Source organism: Nematolebias whitei, chromosome 15 (genome assembly GCF_014905685.2).
Source record: "Nematolebias whitei isolate Nwh7 chromosome 15, NemWhi1, whole genome shotgun sequence".
NCBI lineage: Eukaryota > Metazoa > Chordata > Actinopteri > Cyprinodontiformes > Rivulidae > Nematolebias > Nematolebias whitei.
This window is the reverse complement of record NC_056512.1, coordinates 23212752-23235266: the sequence shown is the minus strand read 5'-3', so window position 1 is coordinate 23235266 and position 22515 is coordinate 23212752. Positions and strand designations below refer to the sequence as shown.

The 22515-nt window shown below is 39.9% G+C and overlaps 1 protein-coding gene across 1 annotated transcript in view; it reads left to right on the top strand.

The window, feature by feature from the left end:
* LOC119421555 (E3 ubiquitin-protein ligase SMURF2) overlaps positions 1 to 22515 on the top strand; it is an 81654-nt gene that overhangs the window by 56769 nt on the left and 2370 nt on the right. Inside the window, exons 9-15 of the mRNA XM_037688898.1 lie at positions 3912 to 3996; positions 7097 to 7255; positions 7339 to 7386; positions 13051 to 13252; positions 16072 to 16175; positions 17922 to 18036; positions 22126 to 22304. Coding sequence (XP_037544826.1) covers positions 3912 to 3996; positions 7097 to 7255; positions 7339 to 7386; positions 13051 to 13252; positions 16072 to 16175; positions 17922 to 18036; positions 22126 to 22304 — 892 coding nt within the window. The remainder of the gene's footprint in view (positions 1 to 3911; positions 3997 to 7096; positions 7256 to 7338; positions 7387 to 13050; positions 13253 to 16071; positions 16176 to 17921; positions 18037 to 22125; positions 22305 to 22515) is intronic.

Sequence of the window (22515 nt, the reverse complement as noted above, 5' to 3'; positions counted from 1 at the left end):
AGCACATGCACACTCGAGTTGCAATCCCTCCACACATCCCGAGGGAGTTCTGTTTATCTTCACAGTAAATTTGTCTGTGGGCTTTAAAAGCCAGAGCCAAACAACAGTACCGCTGCTTCTTCTTCACTCACTCAGATTAGGAGGCTTTTTGTACTCGTCTCTCTATCTCTTCTGCTGTCTTATCTTCCTGCTCACTTTAAGTAGCATTCTGTTTTTTAATGTATTACTCTGACAGTTATCAAGCCAGACTCGTGGACAAAATATTCCACCTGGTCACTTTTCTGTTAACATGGTGCACGCAGTCATACTTCATTACCCTCATTTATCTTAGTTCATATCTTAGATCTTATTACTGTTTTTCTTTTACATTTTAATACTTAGTTGGATGTAACTGGAACCCTGTGTACACAATTTCGTTCCACCACATGTACCACATGTGGGGAGTGGTGCCGCAGAGGTTACAGAGGTGGGCCTGTGATCCGAAGATCGCCGGTTCACGCCCCGGCCCCAACAACATCAAAATTGTGGGTGGGGTAGGTGAAGCACCCACACTTGCCCCCATCCTCATTCGCCCCACTCTGGGCCCATGAGCAAGGCCCTTAACCCCCCATCTGCTCCTAAACAGGTCTCTCTTGAAAATGAGTTCTCGTGGCTCAATGAGACTACCTGGATGAATAAAGGGTAAAAATTAAAGCACCTCCTTAAGAAGCAGAAGATGTTGGATGGATGGATGGATGGATGGATGGATGGATGGATGGATGGATGGATGGATGGATATATGTACACACATGCACATATCATCATATTTATTATTATAAGTTATTTTCTTTTTAGTTCAAATTCAGTTGGACAAAATATGAAAGTTATTTATGTTTTAAGTAGCTTATGTAAATATGAATGTTTTAAATTAAGGTTTTTTTTTGTTTTTTTTCAATTTGTGTCGTTTGAAAAAAGTTTATTTAATGTAAAGTAATGTGACCAAGAATCTTTGTTTAATAAGGGTTTTGCTGTTTATTGCTCTCGAAACTTTGAACTGGTGGCTTCAAATGTTACTAATACTTTTGAAACGTCAAAATATAAATATCCGGTCTAAACTTTTATTCTGAAAACCCCCTTGTTTCAGCGATGCTCTGCGTCACTCCTGCTAGCTTCACATAGCTGGAGGCAGAGTAGCTTGCAGGGCACATGTGCCTGGTAGAATACTAACAGACCGTCCCCCCACGCCCCACAAGGAAGAAGAGGGGCACCACTTTTCTCTGAGGGCATTTATGACGCATTTCGCCCCGATATTTCAATGACGCGTGCAATAGTATGTCACGTATCTGGGCGCACTTTTAAGTGGGTATACGGAAATTTCCGAGCTTTTCTAGTGGGTGTATGGCATATACCAGCGTATCACATAGACTACACCACTGCTTCTAGCTTTTACATTGCTTAAAATTATAGTTTCCTCCAATGATTTGAGTGACCCTTGGGGTGGCCGAAGATTATTCCATGGTGGCTTAGGCCACCAATGGCAATCTTCTGTCTCCGCCGCCTGGCGGTGGATAAAATGGCTCCCACCACTTGACAGGATCTGTGACTCTGCGCTGCCTAAGACAAGCAAAAGAGGAGAAAAAAAGCAATACCTGTTTTCAAAAACTACAAACATTCACTATTCAAATCCCTCAGCGACCGGACATTGGTGTACCACTTTTTAAAATAACCATATTACAAAATAAGTCCTGGCAATTTTTTTTACGATTCAATGTTTAATTCATGTCTGTGTACTGCTCACCATGTTTCACAGGGACTGATGTTGCGCAATAAGCTTATGCTTACTTTTACGTATAATGGATTAATAAATTAAAGAAAGAAGTTAGAAGAGGCCAAAAATGCCGGAAGTCTGTGACTTATCAAACAAAAGAAAACATTTCAGCGAAGCAGAATTAGATCATCACAACAGTGTGACATCAACAACAAACTGTCGACAGATGTGTTTCTGATGGAAACAGAGTTACCAGTGGACTCATTTAGACTTTACAAGGAGACTAACAAGCTGTTTGAGTCATCGTGTACCAACTGGTGTAAAACGGTTGGAAAAATCTCAAAGGTAATCTACAGAGCAGACAGAACAATCCAGTAGCTCTGCGGGTCTTTATGCATGGATTTGCAACACAAATAATTTTGGATGAATTTAAATGTTGTCTTGAAAGAAATCAGAAGTTGTTGGGTTTCTGCACCTCTAGGATGGCAGACCTAAAATATCTCTGCTATGATCAGGACCTCATCTGCCTTCAAACAGATGGGGCAGCTGTGGATCAGTGGTTAGAGATTCAGGAGTCCAACAGCCTCAGGGTAGAAGCTGTTCCTCAGTCTAGTGGTTCTACACTTAATGCTCCTTAACCTCCTTCCTGAGGGGAGCAGGGCAAAAAGTATTTGTGCTGGGTGAGTGGGGTCCTTCATGATGCAGGTGGCTCTCTTCCTGCATCTAGAGGTGGAGATGTCTGTAATGGTGGGGAGGCTGACTCCCAACAGTTCCAGTCTGTCAGGAGTCTGACTCCAGTCAGTTCTTAAACTTTATACAATGACTTTAGAAACACTTTTTTTAATTAAGAGCACAGCAAACATCATCTGTGTTTATCTTAAAACATCTCTGAAATATGGACATTTTTATTTTTTGTCCTCAATTATTTGTAAAGTGGAAGAGGAAATTATGTTGCCAGTGGTATCAGTCTTACGTATCAGGGTGTTTTTATCAGGACAGGTAAAAGTACTTGAAGCTGGTATGGGCATACTAGTTTCTATAGAATGATTTACCCAGATTAGCTTTGTAGAGGTGAGGCAGAGTGTGTGTGGATGGGCAAATGAGAGCACCAATGATGTGAAGCGCTTTAGTCTGGTTGTCTAGAAAGATGCTATGAGTAAGTACAGTCCATTCACCATTTAAAAGAGAGTTTCAAGTATTTCTCATGTTCAGTTTTGGGTATCTGTTGGAGACTTTATGACGTTGGAACAATAAAATCAAAAACTGTATAAAGCTGTTCTAAACATTCAGTCATTTCATCCCCAAACAGCTAAATGTGAGATCCAGGCGGCTGGTCGACTTTTTGGTGAAAAAAAAAGTTCTCAACGGGTTTCAAATCAATAAATGACTGAACTGATCTTTACTGACGTGCCGGCTTTAAGTGTACATGAGAGCGAACAGTTCTGACAGTAGAAAGGGTGCAGCTTTGTACAGGTCGGGTTTAAAGGAGAACAACATTGGCACACGCATGTCTAAATGCTCAAATAATGGATTATTTGATACGGTACTTGATTAATAAAATCTGTGATCTTAACAAGACTCTAAAGGAGCTTCGTGTCTCATGTATTGATGTCAAATACAGCTCTTTTCTTAGCTCTCTTCATTTGATTCTGGACGTTTGTTTAAAACATTTCCTCTGCTTGTAACACGGGTCAGATGGCACTCTCCGTGTTGACTGTAATAACACATTTGTCAGCTGAGTGGACAGTTAGGAGCTTTCTGTGTGAAAGCAGAGAAGATCCGAGCAGAGATGGCAGAGGACAGCTTTCTGGCAGGCATATCGTGGAAATATCGGCGTCAGGCTGTGATGAATGAGCCTACCAACTGAAAAGTCAGACGTCCCACCACCCCCCACGTCTCCTCTCTGTTTTCCTCTCCAACGTTCCTCGCCCTGTCTCTCACCTCCTTCCCCCTCTGCCTCTTCCTGGCTCTCTTCTGGGAGCTCTGCTGACTCAAGTCGTCCTTTCATCTCCATCTGTCCGATCACTCTCTTAACGTAGGCAGATTTAGCACAATCTGTGTATACGTGGTGAATGAATTAAGTCCTTTTTAATTGACGTGCAGGAATGCGAAGGTTGAGGCAGGGCGAGGAACCTCTTTTAAAGCTTTTTGTCTCTTCTTACAGAGCAAAGGACGACGCAGCAAGGCCAAGTTTACTTTCTCCATACTCAGACCGGCGTCAGCACGTGGCATGACCCCAGGGTACCCAGGTATATCCCACATTACTTTATACATAATAGGTTATTTTACTATTTTATGGAAAGTATGTTCTTTGTGTGTGTGAATTTTTATTCCACATCCTAAAGCTGTGCAGAAGTTGGCCATAGAGTGTGGTGCGTCTGTGTTAGCTGTTCCTGTTTTCTCAATTCTGAATAATAAAGGAGGATGGAGAATAAATAGGTAATAAAATTCATATAAAAAATGTAATTGGAATGTCTACTTCCTTCATGACCTTCTCAGATTTATTAACTCAAGCCGTAGACTGTATTGCATTACTGTATTCCTGGTCTCCATAGTTTGCCACAACCCTGCAGCTTATTATGGTTCTGACAGGATGTGAGGAAACTTGTGTAGCAGAGCCCTGACTGCTGTTCTGTTTTCTAGCACCAGACCTGAAAAGGTTTGCTTTAGGACACATGACCAGCAGCTCACAGTTCTCTGTTGTTTCTATCAGTATGTCCTAACAATGACCATTTTCAGAAGAAAAAAAAAAGTAGACACAAAAATTTATATTTGTTAAAAACAATTTAAAAGTCTCCTTTGATGAGGTCTCCTGATCACTTCCTAATATTACAATTTACCACTTCAGAGTAAGCTGTTTTGGTCACCTTACAAAAACCCCTTCAGTCCTGGGATTAACATCTGTCCTGGTGATCCGATCACAAGTGGACAACTCTAAATACACGTATGAACACAGTCATGGTGAATTAAGGACATATTTGGAACTGCTCCTCTTTTATCCACATTTATTTAGCCAGTCTGAACACAAACTGTCCTGGGCCACATTTAAAGATTTATGTATGTGAATGTTTCTGTTCACTGAGACGACTGAGATGACTTGGCGCTATATAAATAAACTGAATTGAATTAAAGGACAGTTCCTAACCCACAGGGCTTAATTTGTGCTGGATCCAGACGGAACAGGATATGGGAACTCTGATTTTGACAGGGTGCGTTCCAAAAATTGTTCTCTTGGATCCGGTAACTCTCAGGCTTAGTAATAATAAAGTTATGAAAAAATTTTACCACCTTGAATGAAAAAAAAAACTACTTATAATTCAATAGCCATCCATCCATCATCTTTATCCGCTTCTTCCTTTTCGGGCCACAGGGGTCACTGGTCCCCATATCCAGCCATCACTGTGCGAGAGGTGGGGGACACCCTGGACAGGTCTCACAGGGACACATAGAGACAAACGAGACAAACAACCATTCACTCTCTCACTCACACCTAGAGACAATTTAGAGTTACCAATCAGTCCTAACATGCATGTTTTTGGTCTGTGGGAGGAAACTGGAGTGCACGGAGAAAACCCAAGCATGCACGGAGAGAACGTGCAAACTCCACCCAGAAAGGCCCCACAGCCGAGACTTGAACAGGCGACCTTCTCACTGAGAGGTGGCAGCTCTACGAACTGCGCCACCGTGCTGCTTTATTGAATATGTAAACTGAAAATAATTATATAAACACTAATTTTCAACACAACAGCCACTTACAAGCTTACAATCTTCCTCTTCAAGTAGCATTTCCGCCTCTACCCTTGAAAAAATATCCGCTCCTAAAAGAGTTTTTTTTTTTGGGGGGGGGGGGGGGGGTCAGAGCCGAGCTAACCAGGCTGGAGCTCACAGGCAGCTACCATGAACAGACGGAGGAGGCACCTGGAGGTTTCACATGAGGAGTCGGACAATAACAAGCAGGGACAGTGTCGGGCTTGGAACCATCACGTAAGGGGAGGGGGTGTAGGATGCTTGACAGAAGAGGAGTGTTTACAAATGTATGTAATTGTAGATGTTTAACAATCCATTAAAATACACCAAAATGCAGGAATTTGCATCTACTTTATTTAAAATTTTCTGGAAGAGGATAACCCCCTCCCCCGCCCGGCTTGCCCACCCCACTTTGCGTTCCAGCATCAATTGGTTTACAAATTAAGCCCTGCTAACCTGACATAGCTTCTCATGAGCAAGAGTCACCACCTGGAGGTGGTTTCATTCTCCTGATTTCTAAGGAGAAATTAAAATAAAAAAACTTGGATGAAATGTGTCACATGTGTTTGAAAATATAAAATAACTGTGAGGAGATTCTGAATATTATTTCCATGCGAACATTTTTTTTATCAAACTGCCCAAATTCTTGTAAAAAAATATAAATGTTTTTGGTTTATATTAATCAATTTAGAGGGAGTTTTCTTTTGAGCTGCCTCAATGGTGTGTTGTCGTCGTTTTATTGTTTTTATATTTCATGTAGATCAAAATTGTGATCTCTGTGTGTAAAAATCTGTTTAGTACATTACAAGAATTTTGAGTTTTCCAACAATATAGTCCTTTATTATACACAGTGTTTAGTTTTATATTAAAGAACGGATGTTCTGCTGGTGAATAAAGTAAGTTTAGATATAATTCAATTCTGTTTATTTATACAGTATATCGCAAAGTCACAACAGAAGTCATCTCAGGGCACTGAACAGAAACATTCATATACATAAAAACCAATTAGTAAAAGTTTTCTTATCTAAGGAAGCCAGCAAATTGCAATGGTCTTTGTCACAGTCTCCCATATAAAATTTAAAAAAATAAAAAAAATAAAAAAAAGTCAAAAAGTCTTAACAGCAGCATTGTTATAATTGTAACAGCGTATTTTGTGGTTGAGCTGACTAAACTCTGTAAAATCATGAATCAGTTCTTGCTTCTTTATTTTTATCCTGCATGTTAGGCTACAGAATTAAAGTTATTAGAATATTTTTAAACCGAGTGGGTAAATGAGGTCTGATGGCTCCAGATGAATTTACATTCCTCTTGTGATCAGATCAGCCAGGATGCAGGACAAAAACAGAAAAGTTAATGAAGTTCAGCAGAAGCGGCTGCAGGCAGTAGTAAATAATTTAATTAGGGGGATGTTGAAAAGGAGTTTTTTAGACATCTTAGGATATTTTTGTCCACTTGATGTTTGATGTGTTTTTAGATTTGGTTTGATGCATAAACTTAGTCTTTTCCCCTGTCCCACTCGTCTGTTTACTTTTGGGTTCGTTTGTTTTTCCCCCTTAAATTCATACATACTAATATTATCTGTGCCCCTCTGTTGTTTCTCAGAGATCTAAGTAATGTGAACTGTGAGGAACTTGGTCCTCTACCACCAGGATGGGAGATACGAAACACCGCCACAGGGAGGGTTTACTTTGTCGATCACAACAACCGGACCACGCAATTCACAGACCCACGCCTCTCAGCAAACCTGCATCTAGTCTTGAAGTAAGAACCAAGCAGAACAAATGTGAACTTGCTCTTAAAATCACAGGAAACATCTCATTTTTGTCTACATTTTGTGTGTTTAGCCCAAGTTCTAATGGCTCTCGAGGAGGCAGTGAAAGTCAGAATGTCAGGTGAGGTTCAGACGCAGAGAACACACACACAGCTGCACATCATTCACGCAGTCTGAGAGCCTGCCTGCCCCCTCAGTCCTTGTTTTACACCGCGATACTCTGCCAAAGTGTGTTCACCACCTGTAGAGGTCTGCACTCAGTGTAGTCCTCCGTCTGAGCAAAGTCTGCAGGAACACTCACACAAACACACGTGCAAAGTGCACTTCCCCACATCCTTTTCTTCTTTCCACACAACAACTCAAAAATTCCTCAGCCCTGCAAAGGTTTTAATCACGAAGGCGTTTTAAGCACACGATCCGTCACGAAGCTGTCTTTGGCCAGACATCAAATGGAGTGGAAACCGAGGCTGGTGCGTCTGTGGCTTAGGAGCGCCTTGCGTCCAGGAAACAGAGTATAAATTCTGTGCCCACGTCAATGAATGGACTGCACGTGCGTCCATAAATGTCCATCCACGTGTGTAGGTTCACACTTCCTTGTTTGGCACATGCCATCGTGCAATGATGCTAAGAATTTCTCTCCCTGTGCAGCTGTTCAAACACATACTGTTGCAGCTATAGCAAACAAATTACCCATAAGACCTTGCTCCATAAAGATAGTGTTTGAGTGTCTGTCTGCCCTCATTCAATCTCCCTGCAGAGTGAGACGAAATGCATATAGTATTAGATTTCCTTTTTGATGGATCAAAGAACGTGTTTCAGATTTTCTGTTTGTTTTTTTTGGGGGGGGTGATACTCGTTACCCTCTGAGATGTCTCTTGAAACTGTAGCTTGGCGCGTGACATTTGTTTTTAATCTAGGAATCTGCAGAAACAGATGTGGAAAAATTCCATTCATATCTGATAATGTGTGTGTTATGGCAGGGCAGGTTTGGGAGTAATTTTTATTGTTTAAAGGTCGAACGCCTGATAATATACGCCGGCTGTTTTTCACAATTTCTAATTCACAACCCCTCCTGAAACTGTACAAACTCGTAACAATAGTGTGCTATGAATTTTGCTAGTTGTACCTCAGACTGGGTTGATTAAATAAAATAAATAAATATTTCTACATAATCATAGGATTTTGGTGAAACAAGTGAGAAAACCATTCTTTTAGCTCTGCAGCTCAGACGTCACAGCTGTGAGGGCTGTGAGCTACAGAGCTGCAGTTAATGATTTTAGATATCTTAACCACAAAATGTTGAATTTTTCGTGATGACGTCAGTCAGTTTAACTTTTGAGCTCTTTAAACTTTCCAAAATCTTTGCTAGCACACTTCTTCTTTTCATAATCTTTGCAATTTTTTCACAATATATGCATCAATACATGAACGTTAGTGCACACATTCAAACTTGCAGTGACTTCCATTGTATCTAAGCTCAGCAATTTCTGTTCAAAACAGGAAGTGAAGGGTTATTTTAACTTGTCATTTCTCCTACACAAAACACTGACGATGTATAAAAACATGTCTGACGAAAAGACACTTCTTTCTTTCAAGGTTCAAGGAGACTATTGTCATTCGCATCACATGTGGTACATGAGGTGGAACAAAATTGTGTAAAGGTCCCAGTTACACCCATAAATAGTAAAAATATGAAGTGTAAAAAGGAAACTGATTAAAAGGATCTAAGATATACTCTAAACAATAATAACATAATATAATATGGCGTATTAAATAGCAGCCTGAACATGAGTCTGTAGTGAGCAGATGGGTACGAATAATAGCAGCTTGTATAAAGTGTCAAATCTCCAATTAAAGTGGCATTACAGTGATTATCCTGGTTAAGGATTCATGCGTCTAACAGCCTCAGGGTAGAAGCTGTTCCTCAGGTGTGTTTGTTCCTTCTGAAGTCCACGATTATCTCCTTCGTCTTCTTCACATTGGTGTGAAGGTTCTTCTTTCTGCACCAGCTCTCCAGGTGTTCCACCTCCTGCCTGTAGCTGGACTCATCGTTGTTTGTGATGCATCCCACCACCGCTGTATCGTCTGCAAACTTTACATTGTGACAGCCTGGATGGGTAGGTGCACAGTCATATGAGAGCACAGTGGAGGGGGCTTAACACACAGCCCTGAGGGGAGCCAGTGCTGAGGGTTATGGTGGAGGAGGAGAAGTTGTGGATCCTCATAGACTGCAGTTTGTTTGTTAAGAAGTCTAGGACCCAGATGCGTAGGGAGGGGCTTAGTCCTATTGTGAATAGTTTTTCTCTTGCGCTTCAGGATTATTATTTTTTCATTACTTCTTATAACTTTTAGCACAGTCACTCTTTGTTTGAAGCTTATTTTTACTCTGCATTTCTGATTACTGGTCTCTTTATGTGTATTGATGCGTGACAGCAGGTGTGCGGTTATCATGGTGACCTTTATGAGCCACTGGCAGCAGCTTTAACGTTTCTTTTGATATTGATTGTTCTTGCATGTCTACATCAAAACCTCATTGTCGGCTTAGATTATTACAAAAGTAAGTCTCTCAACTTTCTGTTGGGTTTCGTAGAAGAGAGTTGATGCATGTTGGGATTACAGACACTAGCTGCATTTGCATCCTTCAACATTTATTTCAGGATTATTTAAAAACTTTTTTGAGCGTTGCAGTAAACCTTCCGTCTTTGTTGTGTCTTTATGTTTTGAGCTTGGACCTGAACATGAGATACTGGAAATCATACCTGCGGTTTGCATCAATACCCCCCATTAATACAAACCATGTAATCATTCGGTGTGCTGACTTTTTCATCCTAGCTTTAAGTTGACCTTCTAACTTCTGACAAAAGTCTGGAAAACGTATCAGTCCTCGTGGCTCCCTGTGCAGACATCTGCCTTTTACCAGTTATAGGATTTCAGATATTTGCACCTCTTCATGTGTCATCATCCCACAAAAATCTTATACTTATATACGTATAAAATGCCCATAAAAGTTGGAGTTTATAGCGTGGTTTTGGTTCAGATGTGTATGTGTTGTTGCGGTGTTGTGCTGAATCCAGCCTCTCCGTCTGATTGAAGTCACTGTCCAATAGGAAACTGAATCAGTCTCTGCTTTTAAGACCTGGACTGTCTCTAGGTCTCTACAGTCGCATAAGGGAAAAAAACATGTATTTGTAGATGTTAGTGATTCATCAAAATGGCACAAGTGTGTGAGAAAACAGGCTTTTATTGCTGTCGTGCCTGTGGCGAGGCGCCTTTGGGGTAACACAGGCCGGGCTTGCTCATCAGTAAGCAGATGGAAGGAGAACAGAGAGCCTGATGCTATGAGAGAGTGAGACGGAGCAGCAGTGTTTAATTTATGGGTGGAGGTGTGGGGAGAGAAGCCTTCCGTGACTCCCCCCCACCCTCAGAGATGTCTGCTGTGTTTGGGTGCCATCAGCTGAGTGGCCTTCCTGTCTCCCCTCTCCCTCTCACCCTTCCTTCCTTCCTTCCTTCTCAATCTAGTCTGCAGGAAATAAAATGATTCATGAGGAGGTCTTGACTGTCGTTTGGGGACCTGTGGCTTTCTGGGATTGCAGGAAGTGATCGAGATTCTGCTGCTCAGACCCCAGAAACCAAACTCAGTCACTTAGCTGAGGAGAAATGCTTGTTGTGGTGAAGGGGATGGATGTTGAAGTAGTACTCTGGAACTAAATGAACTCCTCACAACTGCATTCTGTCAGTAAATTAGTTGTTTTTACAACTCATGTTTCTGTAGCTACCCAATAAACCTTACTACAACAGTACATTTTTAACCTTGGCAGAAATTTTAGTGCTTATCCTCCAACATCTGGGCAGTTTGATGACACTTCCACCTCCGTCTGTGCTCAGCGTTAGATGTTTGTGTGGTGTTTATGACCCAGCACAGAGGTGAGCTAACCCCCCACTGAAGCGCCGAAGTTCACTGTGCACATAATCCTTCAGTACCAACCTCATGAAGCCGTCAGTTTGTAAAGCATTGTTTCAATCATCACAATTTTAGTTGTTTTAAAATTTGACATTAAACAAAAGAAGGAGCTCTATAATCAGCATTGGTATAATGCAGGCATAATAATTGCAAAATTGCTTTTAAACCTTCTGTAATGTTTATTAATTTTAATGATATAGACAGTTTCAGAGAAGACTGTGAACTAGAGGAGTTGCCCCCTTCTGGTGATTAGAAAGAATGCAGCTTGAACAACAACCTTGATGAGCAACGTGAAAATGAAATCTGTTTTCGCTATTAAAATTAGTGCAACAGTAGAATTACACATTAATATAACTGTTATATTTTTACCTTAACAACTGCAGAAAAGTAAAAATTTAAGATTTTGTTTCTTGATATAGGTTTATATTTTTGATTTAGAGATTATATATTAGAAACAACCCAGTAAGTTTATTAAACCACATCCTATTGAAGGTAAAAAGTGCTGATCAGTTTGTTTAATGGTTCCTGAGTGGCTTGTGTCATTTAACATTTGGTATATTTTCTTATTCTGTGGCTAGAATTTAATTAGTTTGGAGCTTGGATCCGTCTTGTCAAAGTTCCAAAATTCACAGTTGAAACCCGTGCCTTCATGTAAAAAGTTGTTTTTCTCTGCAAAAAGATGCTGAGAACTTGTTTACTGATTTTTTATTAAAAGCTTTGTGTGAAAAATGCTATGCTAAAGAGCTCAAACCACACTGGGCATCCGCCATATTGAGAACCGAATAAAGGAAGGAGAAACAGCCCATGTCACGTCAAGCGGCCTCCCCTCCCATTTTTCTTAAAGAGAAACGCTCGCTCCCTCACTATCCATCTATCGGTTAAAACAGTCTTATACTGCTATCCAGTGGTCAAAAAAGGTACTACACACAAAAATTAGCCCAATGTTTCTTCGTAAATTTGACAATAATGACTAATTATTGTCAAATTTCAAACAATATTATCGTTTATTGGAATAATTTCTGAGACAATTAATCGCCCAGCAAAATTTGTTATCGTGACAGGCCTATGTATAATACATTATACTAAAGTAAGTGGCACTGTTGTTGTTGCTATTATTATTAATGGTATTAGTCTTCTGTGGTTTGAGAGTATTCTGAGGTTTGCTGAATCCCTAACCTCTGACCTAACCCCTGACTCCTGGCTCTAATCCTCACCTCGACCCAACCCTGGACAAAGTGACACAAACACATTGTAGTTTGAAGAGTACAGAAGGACAGCCGTTAGGTGGCAAAAGTACAAAATAACCAGAACTCAAATAGACCTGTCTGTGTTTCTAGTGTCAACGAAGAGACACGTGGAGTTACAAATAAGATCTTTTCTTTTAAATATTTATCATTGCTATTTCTCAAAATGTTTAACTGTCGAGAAAAATAAACAAATACGCAAAGTGAGTAGGAGATGATGTGGAGCCGATGTGAAGCTGTGACTCACCAACTACTTTCTCCTGAGCCAGTGTCAGTCTTTGTCAAAGTGTTGACTTAATAATGTAAATCAGTCCGTAAACCCTCTGTTTGATCTGATGTTACACACTCTGATTAGAAAGTATCAGTATGCCTGTGAAAAGCAGAGACCCTTCCTCAGTTGATGAGTCAGACTCAACAGAGCATTTATAAAAACATTTCAGCCAAATCTGGGGGGCTGAGGCAGCTGTTTGACTCAGATGACCTCAGAGTCTTTACTCCTCCGTTCTCTGCTCTCAGCAAAGACCTAGGATTTAACATTGCTTCTTTTCATCCTGTCTCTCTCTGTCTCGTGTCCTTTTAGTCGTCAGAACCAGACGAAGGATCAGGCGCAGCAGGCTCTGGTGTCCCCGGGCCAGCTCCCAGAGGAGGCGGAGTGTCTCACGGTGCCCAAGTACAAGAGGGACCTGGTTCAGAAGCTGAAGATCCTCCGGCAGGAACTGTCCCAGCAGCAACCTCAGGCCGGTCACTGCCGCATCGAGGTGTCCCGCGAGGAGATCTTTGAGGTGAGCCATGAAGAGGGAATGGGCTCCATCATGTCCTCGCACCATCGAAACAGATCAATGTCACAGCTAAAGTTTCTTAAAAGACTTGATTTCTTTTTTTTTCTCAAATCTTGCCCTATGTTGATCCTGCCTATGCATTTCATACCTTTTTAACTGAAGCAGCATCATAATATGGAAACGTATGTATGTACATCTTTTATATGTATACTGTATGTAGGCAATGCATATACATGTACATATGCACATGTTTGTGTATGTATGTATACATATAGGTTAATCATGAATGTAGTACTCCCAATTTGTGTATTGTGCTACTTTTTTTTTATTATTTCAGATGTATTTTTTTTTTTTTTTCTGTATAATTAGAACATGCTACTGGATGCCTCAAGTTTCCCTCCTGGGATTAATAAAGTATCTATCCTTCCATCCATCCATCCAGTTAGTTGGCAGCATGACGGCTCAGTGGTTAGCACTGTTGCCTCACAGCCAGAAGGTCCTGGGTTCAATCCCCATTTGGACCTGGGGTCTTTCTGTGTGGAGTTTGCATGTTCTTCTCACACTTGCGTGGGTTTACTCCAGGTACACCGGTTTCCTCCCACAGATCAAAAACATGCATGTTAGACTGCCTTCAGGCCCAGGTCTGCCTTGTTAAATACATCTGTGATCTCAGTGGGATTTGCCTGGTTAAATTCATTCAACCTTTATTTAGACAGGTGAATCCCATTGAGCCTCAGGGACTCATTTACAAGAGAGACCTGATTTTAACAAAGAATGATGACAACAGTGGACAACAACAATAGACAATCATTAAAGATGCGTACAAACGTAATTTTTTTTTTAAATAAAGTTTAATAAATAAATAAATCAATAACGGGATATGATGAAACTCACCAAATCTAATCATTGGCTATACATCTACAAATGTTGACCTTTGGAGTCAACCCTAATTCAAGATGGTCGTCTTATGGTTGATCCACCTTTACAAATAAAAAAAGGCCATAAATCAGTCAGTTGTACAGATTTTAATCTAAAATTTTGTGGTTGTAGCTGAGAGTAAATCACACCGTGCTGCTAGCTTTAGCATGAACTGCTGGGATCAGTCCTAAGTTCTAGTCACAAAAATGGCTGTAACTGCATCAAACTTACAGTTTCTGAGTTAAAGTTTGATGTGGTAAAACTTTAGACCGGCGGGGTCAAATTCAGTAACAAAAGGGGACAAATTTGAAACTTATTTCAAACCGAGGGCCAATTTCATTTGATAAATTAACTCCAAACAGATACCTGACATCTTTTCTCGGTTGCAGGTTCCTCAACAAGTTTCATCAGTCTCATTGGACGTTCTCTGTCGCCTTTTCTGCATCAGAATCAAAGATTATGGAAACATTTACAGTTGGCCAACTGCACATTTGTTTGATGTAAATCAAGTATGCTCAGTTTTTAAGTAAAATAAAAAGCAGTAAAAATATTTTGCTTTTAAAATATCTTTGGGGCCCAGATAAGATATTAACAAGGGCCGTATTTGGCCCATGGACCTTGACTTTGACATCTTTTTCTTAAAGTCATCATTAACATATACTTTGAGCTCTTAACGCACCTTTGACATCACATGAGACGGTGTTTAGCGTTATTTATAATTCAGTCCCGTCTCATCGTTTCTTTAACACTTTGGTGTAAAACGAGGTGGGCAAAATTCATTTTTGTAATGAATGTTGTTCCGCCAATGTATAAGTTATTTTTAGATTCTTCCAAGTTATTTTAAACATCCTCCCAAGTTTAATTTTTTCCTCATGGCACTGTTTGTTCATGATAAAGGTCGTTCCCCCGGAGCAGTTTGGCAGTAGAAATGTTTCTCTCACACACGGTTATCTATGATGTGTGAAGGTTCTCAAAATCCAAACCAGGCCTCTTGTTTGGGATGAAGGTTTTCCCACTGGGGGCAGCGTTTTCCCCTTTTTTCCTCTTTTTCCTGTACGGAGGAGACGCAGAGCCGCCGTCAGAACAACACCACCTGCAGCAGACTGCATGACCCTCATAAAATATGTGCTGGAATGTGCTGGAACAGCCGCGTCTGTTAATCTGAACGAAGACATTTTTGTTGGCTGATCTCAGCATGTGAGAGAGGATGGGGGCGGGGGGGTTATGGCGGACGTCTTGAGGTTGAGCGAGACATAACTGCATAGCTTCTTCAGACCAGCTGAAGCATTAAATTAGGCCTGAACCTGGACTGTCAGATCCATCTCCGTGGCTTTATTTCATTTATCTTGTATTTTTTAAATGTAGATAAGAGCTTTTCATTTCCCCTCGCAGCACCTCTGGGTTGTCGGCTCAGTCCTGAAGGCATGATGGAGCCTGGCAGTGGAAGAAGTGGTGTTGTTAGAGCCTTGTGGCTGTGTTTATTATAACTGCCTGTAATCCACTTAAAACAAACCCTCCCTCTGACGCTGTAAGCCGACATCACGTGTGATAAACACTGACGGAGGTGGAGAAATCTCAGCTCAATGAAGAGGGGAAAAAAAAACATGGAAACGCCTGCTTGGACTCCAAAATGCAGCTGTTTTGTTCCTCAGAAAAACTTTAAATCACGTAAAATAAATGTTTATTTTAGTCCCTTCAAAACAGCGTCAAAATAAAGTCTTCATTTAAAACTGCTGTTTTAGAGCGAACTGTGCTGTGAGACACAACGTAGTTTTTAATACGTTTGGTCACTCATATCTTCTCAGCCTCAAAACTGATTTTCTTTGTACTGAGGGCCATGATAAGCCAGATTTATTCCCAGCAGTGTTACTGTCACTAATGAGCCGTTTCTGTCCGTCATGCAGGAGTCGTACCGGCAGGTGATGAAGATGAGGCCGAAGGACCTGTGGAAAAGGCTCATGGTGAAGTTCAGAGGTGAAGAAGGACTTGACTATGGAGGGGTGGCCAGGTAAGAAGCCATGGAGGGAAATTCTGTCAATTCTTGTCTTTAAAAAACTCCTTCTGGAGACTGAACCAACTAAAAACAAACTTTGGGTTCTTCAAAGCATTAAAGATATAAGATGTGATTATGAAGATCTGTTGTAGACACACAGCTCTCAGTTTGGATCAGTTTAGTTTGCGTTCGACAGGACTGACAATCTAACAGCTAATCTGAACCATCCTAAGATTACTCTGATCTCCAAAGTCTCATATTTAAACTTTTACATTGTCAGTTTTATATTACTTGGTTGTTTTGGCAGAAACGTGATGAAATTCCTGCCAGACTTCACCCCAGAAATGCTTCACCTTACTACAGATGTTGCTATGTGCACTTTGAAATTACCACATAAATCTTTGAAAACATCTGTGCTTAACAAAACTGTTGATGAGTAAAAGTTTTTAAATAGTACTCAGTGTATCATTTAAAAAAAATGAAAATTTGAGTTTTAAGTTTGCAGTGATTCACTTTGAGCTTGGCTGCTTTCAGACTAGCTGTTAGCTCATCAGTCTGATCAGAATTACACTTTACTCTTTTTTAACTGTGATTATTTACAGAGCTGTGTAGAGCACATAAGATATGAAGTCTAGGGCTGGACAGGGATATATAAATATATGTTTTATTACAAGTTTAAGAATTAATGCAACCGTTTGTGCATTTCTTTTTAAACACCAGCACCTGGTAGTAACATGCCATGTTTCATACTGGTGCTTTTCCAGTCGGGATGCTTTTTTGGACACAACACCCCCCACCTTCCAAAATAAAATGAAAGAGAAACAACACAGAGCATCCCCAGCATATCAAAGTTCATGCTCAACAATCCAGGTAAAAATCCAACAAAGTTCAGTCAGGTCCGATCCGATATCAGTGTCTGTACCGATATCGGAAAATTCTTGATCGGGTATCAATAAAGATGCACTGATCTGATCTTTGCATCGATATCGGTACAGATATCGAAAAAAAATTTGATCAGGTATCATGACAATGTGACCCATCCATAAAGACAGGAGATGATTGCTGTTTATTTTAAGTATCTGCCAACCAAGCTAGTGAAGCAATTGTTTTTTCCTCTTTATTCAGCTCCTTTATTATTTATTTTTACATTATATTTATAATTCCTGAACCATTTGAAAGGTTAGTTGAAGGTTATTTTTTCATGTTTGGCCAAAGTTGTCAATCTATTGGTTTTTTTGTCAGTTTCAGTATTTTTATTATTATTTATTTAACATTAGATATTATACTCATAATTGCACTGGCTGAACAAATTAAAGTTGTTTTTACATGTTTGACCAAGCTTGTGAAGCTATTGGTGTGTTTAAGTGTGCTGTACTGGTGCAGAGTTTTCAATAACTTTGTAATTCAGTACATTTATATCTGTTTAAAAGCAAATGTTTTAAGTTAATTCAGCACTGTTTTTCCCCTCCTGTATCGGATCGGTATCGTCTGATGCTAAACCACAGATATCGGTATCGGAAGTGAAAAGTTTTTCATCCCAACACTGTGGATTTAAAACAAGGGGGGTTGCAGTTAAAAAAAAATGTAAAGACAAATTGAATATTAACCAAACAAATTCAAAACATGTACAATAAAATCCTTATTCCTAAATCTTCTTAACTTTTCTGCAGAGCACCCTCTGAAAATAGCCGTAATATCCCTTTAACTCCGGTGCCGAGTGTCATTTTCTCTTGTTCTCTCCTTCCATGTCGCGTTGTGCAGGGAGTGGCTGTATCTGCTGTCCCATGAGATGTTGAATCCATATTACGGCCTGTTCCAGTACTCCCGTGACGACATCTACACGCTGCAGATCAACCCCGACTCCGCCGTCAATCCCGTGAGTTACAAACGCCAACTCCGTCTCAAACTTTAGAACGTTATTAGCAGAAAAATGACACGTTCTCCAACTGGTTTAGACCTACAAGTCTAGACCAGCTCTTTTCCTCAAAGGGATCATGTGAGTTTGTGTATGAAGATGCTCACCGAGCTGTTGCTGTTGAATCTTTGTACTCCTGTTTGCACAGAATGCTCAGTTCAGTTCAGTTCTCATTGTAGGGGGGCTTGTGTCCACAGATGTCGTTTTAATCAGAAACACAATTTTACATTGGCGCAACGTTTCTCACTTTTTTATATGGGATTCTTTTAATTTTATTTACATTCTGACACTTGTCAGATGCAGTTGTGTGGTTTGATTTTTCACCTCGACATGTTTAAAGCTATTTTCTGCTATTCTGTTGTAGTTGTGCAAAACATATTTTATCAATTTGTGATTTTAAAACCACTTTTTAACGACAGAGGTCTTGGAATGTCTGATCATTTGTGTTTTACGGTTAAAATATTTGGATTAAAAACATTGGTTGTGATTAATAAAATAGAAGAAAAGCTCTTTTTTTTTCCTGTTTAGTGGTGCCCAATAATCAGTCTGCATCAAAACTCATCTTTAAAACTCTTTTCTTTTTTGCATTCTCTTTATTGTCCACCATCTACACTTATCTTTTTCCGTCACTCCATTTTGGGGCTGCGGTAGCTCAGCGATCAGTGTCACTGGCTTGTAATCCTGATGCTACAGGTCGGACCCAGATTAAATCTGGTATAAAACAATTACCAAATATTTTGTGTGAATTCACTCTGCATGACGAGCCTTGCAGAAAGGAGCAGCTGAAAGTGAAACAAGAACTTTATGTTTTGGGACACAATGCTTTCAAATTCAGAAAAGGTTTGTCACTATGTTGTGACAGTTTTACAGGGCTTCCTATGTTTGTGAATTTTTATCTGGGTGTCCCTCCTGACAAGTAGGATTTTATTGAGTTACTTCCTGTTGTTTTTTGGTTTTTTTACATATACATATAACCCATCACACAAGGGCCATACACTACAACGTGTAGACCCTTTGGTACAGAGAATGACAATTTTTTTCCACACATAAGACCAACCACATAATATTTACATATATATTTTTCAATGTCCACAAAACAACATATTTCAGTTTCGCATTTTCACTGTTCAGAAACGAATAAAGACAAATTGCTTCCCCTCAAAAAAAAAAAAAGTGTCCATGATTCTTCCCCAGAGCTCAAAAGGCAGGCAATGGCTCCCACACAAATTGCCCCAGAGCATGAGCTGTGAATATACAAAAATATATAAAGGCCCCATATACAGTTTCTGTATTAATGCACATAAATCACAACATTACAGAAAATATTAATTAGACTTACAGGTCATATGATAAAAATCTCAGAGGCTGAACCAGGTGTAGAGGGATATGGGGCTGGATATATATGTAAATTATCAGTTATGAGTTCTGCTCATAAGATATGCATTTATTATGCAAATAACCTCGTTGTGTGGGCACCACCTCTGTTTTAGAGGAAAAATCAGTCTCTATTTAACCCCAAATTAAATGTAAACTGAAACGTGAGTTCTTTCTCGTGTTTAAAGGGCATCAAACCAGTTAATACACACAGATATGCCAAAATAATCACAAATTCAGTTGAGTTTATGTATTTTATTATAAAAATAATAATCTGAGATATATGTGAAAATTATACATAACAAACAAATGAATAACAAATAGCTTTGTATCAAATGTCTAATTGATTATTCAAATCAGTGAAACCTAAAAAGGCAGATTTTGGACTGGTTCTGTTTGTGAAGTAGTTAAAATTGTGTCTAAAGTGAGCTGTAGTTTGTCTGATAAGATTATTGTGATGTATGATCACCAGAAAGGCATTGAAGATCTCTTGTCCTACCAGGATGAGATGGTCAGGAATGGTCCAACAGCTGCTTAAAAATGGTACCAGCCCAGATGTTCTGGTGACTGAGAGGCTGATTTTTCATCAAAGTTCACCTGTCATCGTAGAGGGACGAGGGTCCATATGGGAGTCAGCTGGGATTTTTCCACTCCTCTGCAGTGTGATGGTTCTGGTTCGGTCAAGTTCTGTGTCTTTCTCTCGTCCTGAGACGTCTGCAGAAAGGATGCTTCTCTCTTCTCTTGAGTTCAGTGCAGAAACTGGGTTTCTTCTCTCCAGTTCTGAGCTCCAGTGAAGTCTTCTGAGACGGAGCCTCGGTCAGTGTAGCAGAAGATGAGAAGAAGATGTGAAGAAGCAGTGAAGAAGTGAAACTTAACTTAACTGTCTGTGTGTTACAGATTGACTTTGGTCCACCTCTCAGAAGAGGGATGGTCCTAACTCTTGGCTTTGTTTTTTATAAAGGCCAATTAAATAAATGTAGTCCTTTTCTCTCTGCCTTAAAAGTTACATTTAAAAAAAAAAAAATAAGACAAATGATTCTTAAAGAGAGATTACTTAAAACACACATTTTCATGAATAAACATTCAGGTATGAAATAAAACTGAATCAATGTTATCAAAAGGTGTCACTGTCCATCCCCTGAAAAGTAAACGTAATTAAACGAAGAGGTCCTTATGGCGTTATCTTCATGGAAACGATTCTGGGAGAAGTACTCCTTTTGGATAAAGGAAGATAAAGTCTCAGCAGATGTTTCAAACTTCGAGGTCAGTTGAACCAAAGCTCTCATTAACACGATCTGTCCGTTTCATGGGAAATGAGTTCATATTGGCAGAGGTTAACGCAGTGACAGTTTTTTTAAATACATTCACATTAGTGTCAACTAAGAAGTTTGTGAACTGAGTTGAACATTTGTAAAACAAAGTCTGTTTGTTCCCAAGGGAATAGACGCATCTTATTTTAAACGGTTTCAAACACAAAAGCACATGAATGATGTTTGTTTGAGATGAACAGTTTTCTGAGAAGAGGTGTTCTTTTCTGAGGTGGTGTTCCCCTACACAGGATTCAGTTTTCTTCTATTATCTGCTCTGGACGAATATCACATTTAAACATGTTTTATTTTCTATAAGGGAGTGCAAACAATTTGTCATTTTAAGTTTTGATTAGTTGTAAAACTTACGAGCAAACTTTTGACTCGATGACGTCACTGGTTTCCGGCACTTCCGTGTTGACACGTCGGAGCAGCAGGAGCAGACATATTTATATTATTTTACTGGATTTTTTTTTATCAATCCCACAACGATGTATCCACCCAGGTATACCCAAAACACGAGGGTTAAATGGCCTCGGATTTATTTTAATGGCTTCTGTATGCATCTGTTGGACAGAAGGGTGGATGCGGCTGCTGCTCTTGCAGTCTGGAAAGAACGGTCATCTTTATAAACAGGACAGGAATCAATTTTTAACAGCTGACAAATCAATTAGTATGAGAAACAGGTGTGTTCGGGGCGTGTCTTAACGTGAAAGGATGATGGGGCTGAGGGAGAAAACAAAAGAGAGTGCAACCAGCTCGGTGCAACAAGCGAGCTGTCACCATGTTATGGCTTCAAGTTGGTCAGAAGCTTTCAGAGGCTGCAGAATGTTTCACCTCATCTTCCTCAGCTTCATCCCTGCGTTCAATCTGGCTTGTGTTGTCTGCACTGTAGCTTTAGTGTGAAATTATATATTTAAGGTTGATTGTCTTATTTTATAAACAACTGTTTGATGTGCCACCTTTTTTTTTAATGATAAATGGACTGTACTTATATAGCACCTTTCTATCTTATCAAGGCACTCAAAACTCTTTACAACATGATCTGTGTCCTCATTTACCCATTCATACCCTAACCCTCTACTAGATCTGATGCATGCTCTACTAGATCCATACCATCCATGGGACACACATCCAAGGCAATGAGTGTTCAGTTTCTTGCCCAGGGACACTTCAGCATGTGACTGCTGGTGGAATTGAACCCCCCAACTCTCCCATTGGAGGATGACTGCTCTAACCACCCAGCCACAGCTGCCCCTTATTTTTAAATAATATCTTCAAAGTCAGACATGTTTGTTAAGGTTCACTGTTGTCTTAGTCCAAGCATCCTTCAGACTTTTTTTGTAAAGTTGTTTTTGTCTCCTTGCAGGAGCACCTGTCATACTTTCACTTCGTAGGCCGCATCATGGGGATGGCAGTGTTTCATGGCCACTACATCGATGGGGGCTTCACTTTACCGTTCTACAAACAGCTGCTGGGTAAACCCATCACTTTGGATGACATGGAGTCTGTCGACCCCGACCTGCACAACAGCCTGGTTTGGATCCTGTACGTACAAGACACATTTTATTCAAAATCTGCAAACTTAAACAACACGACTGGATCATTTAAAACACATTAGTTCCATTAAACAAATAAAATAATATACTTAAGATGTATTTTCAGCTTCAACCCTAAACTTCTCCTATATCTTGATAACAGTGCCCCCTAGGGGTTTGTGTTTTTACACTTTTTTTTTTTTTTTTTTTTTTTTTTTTTT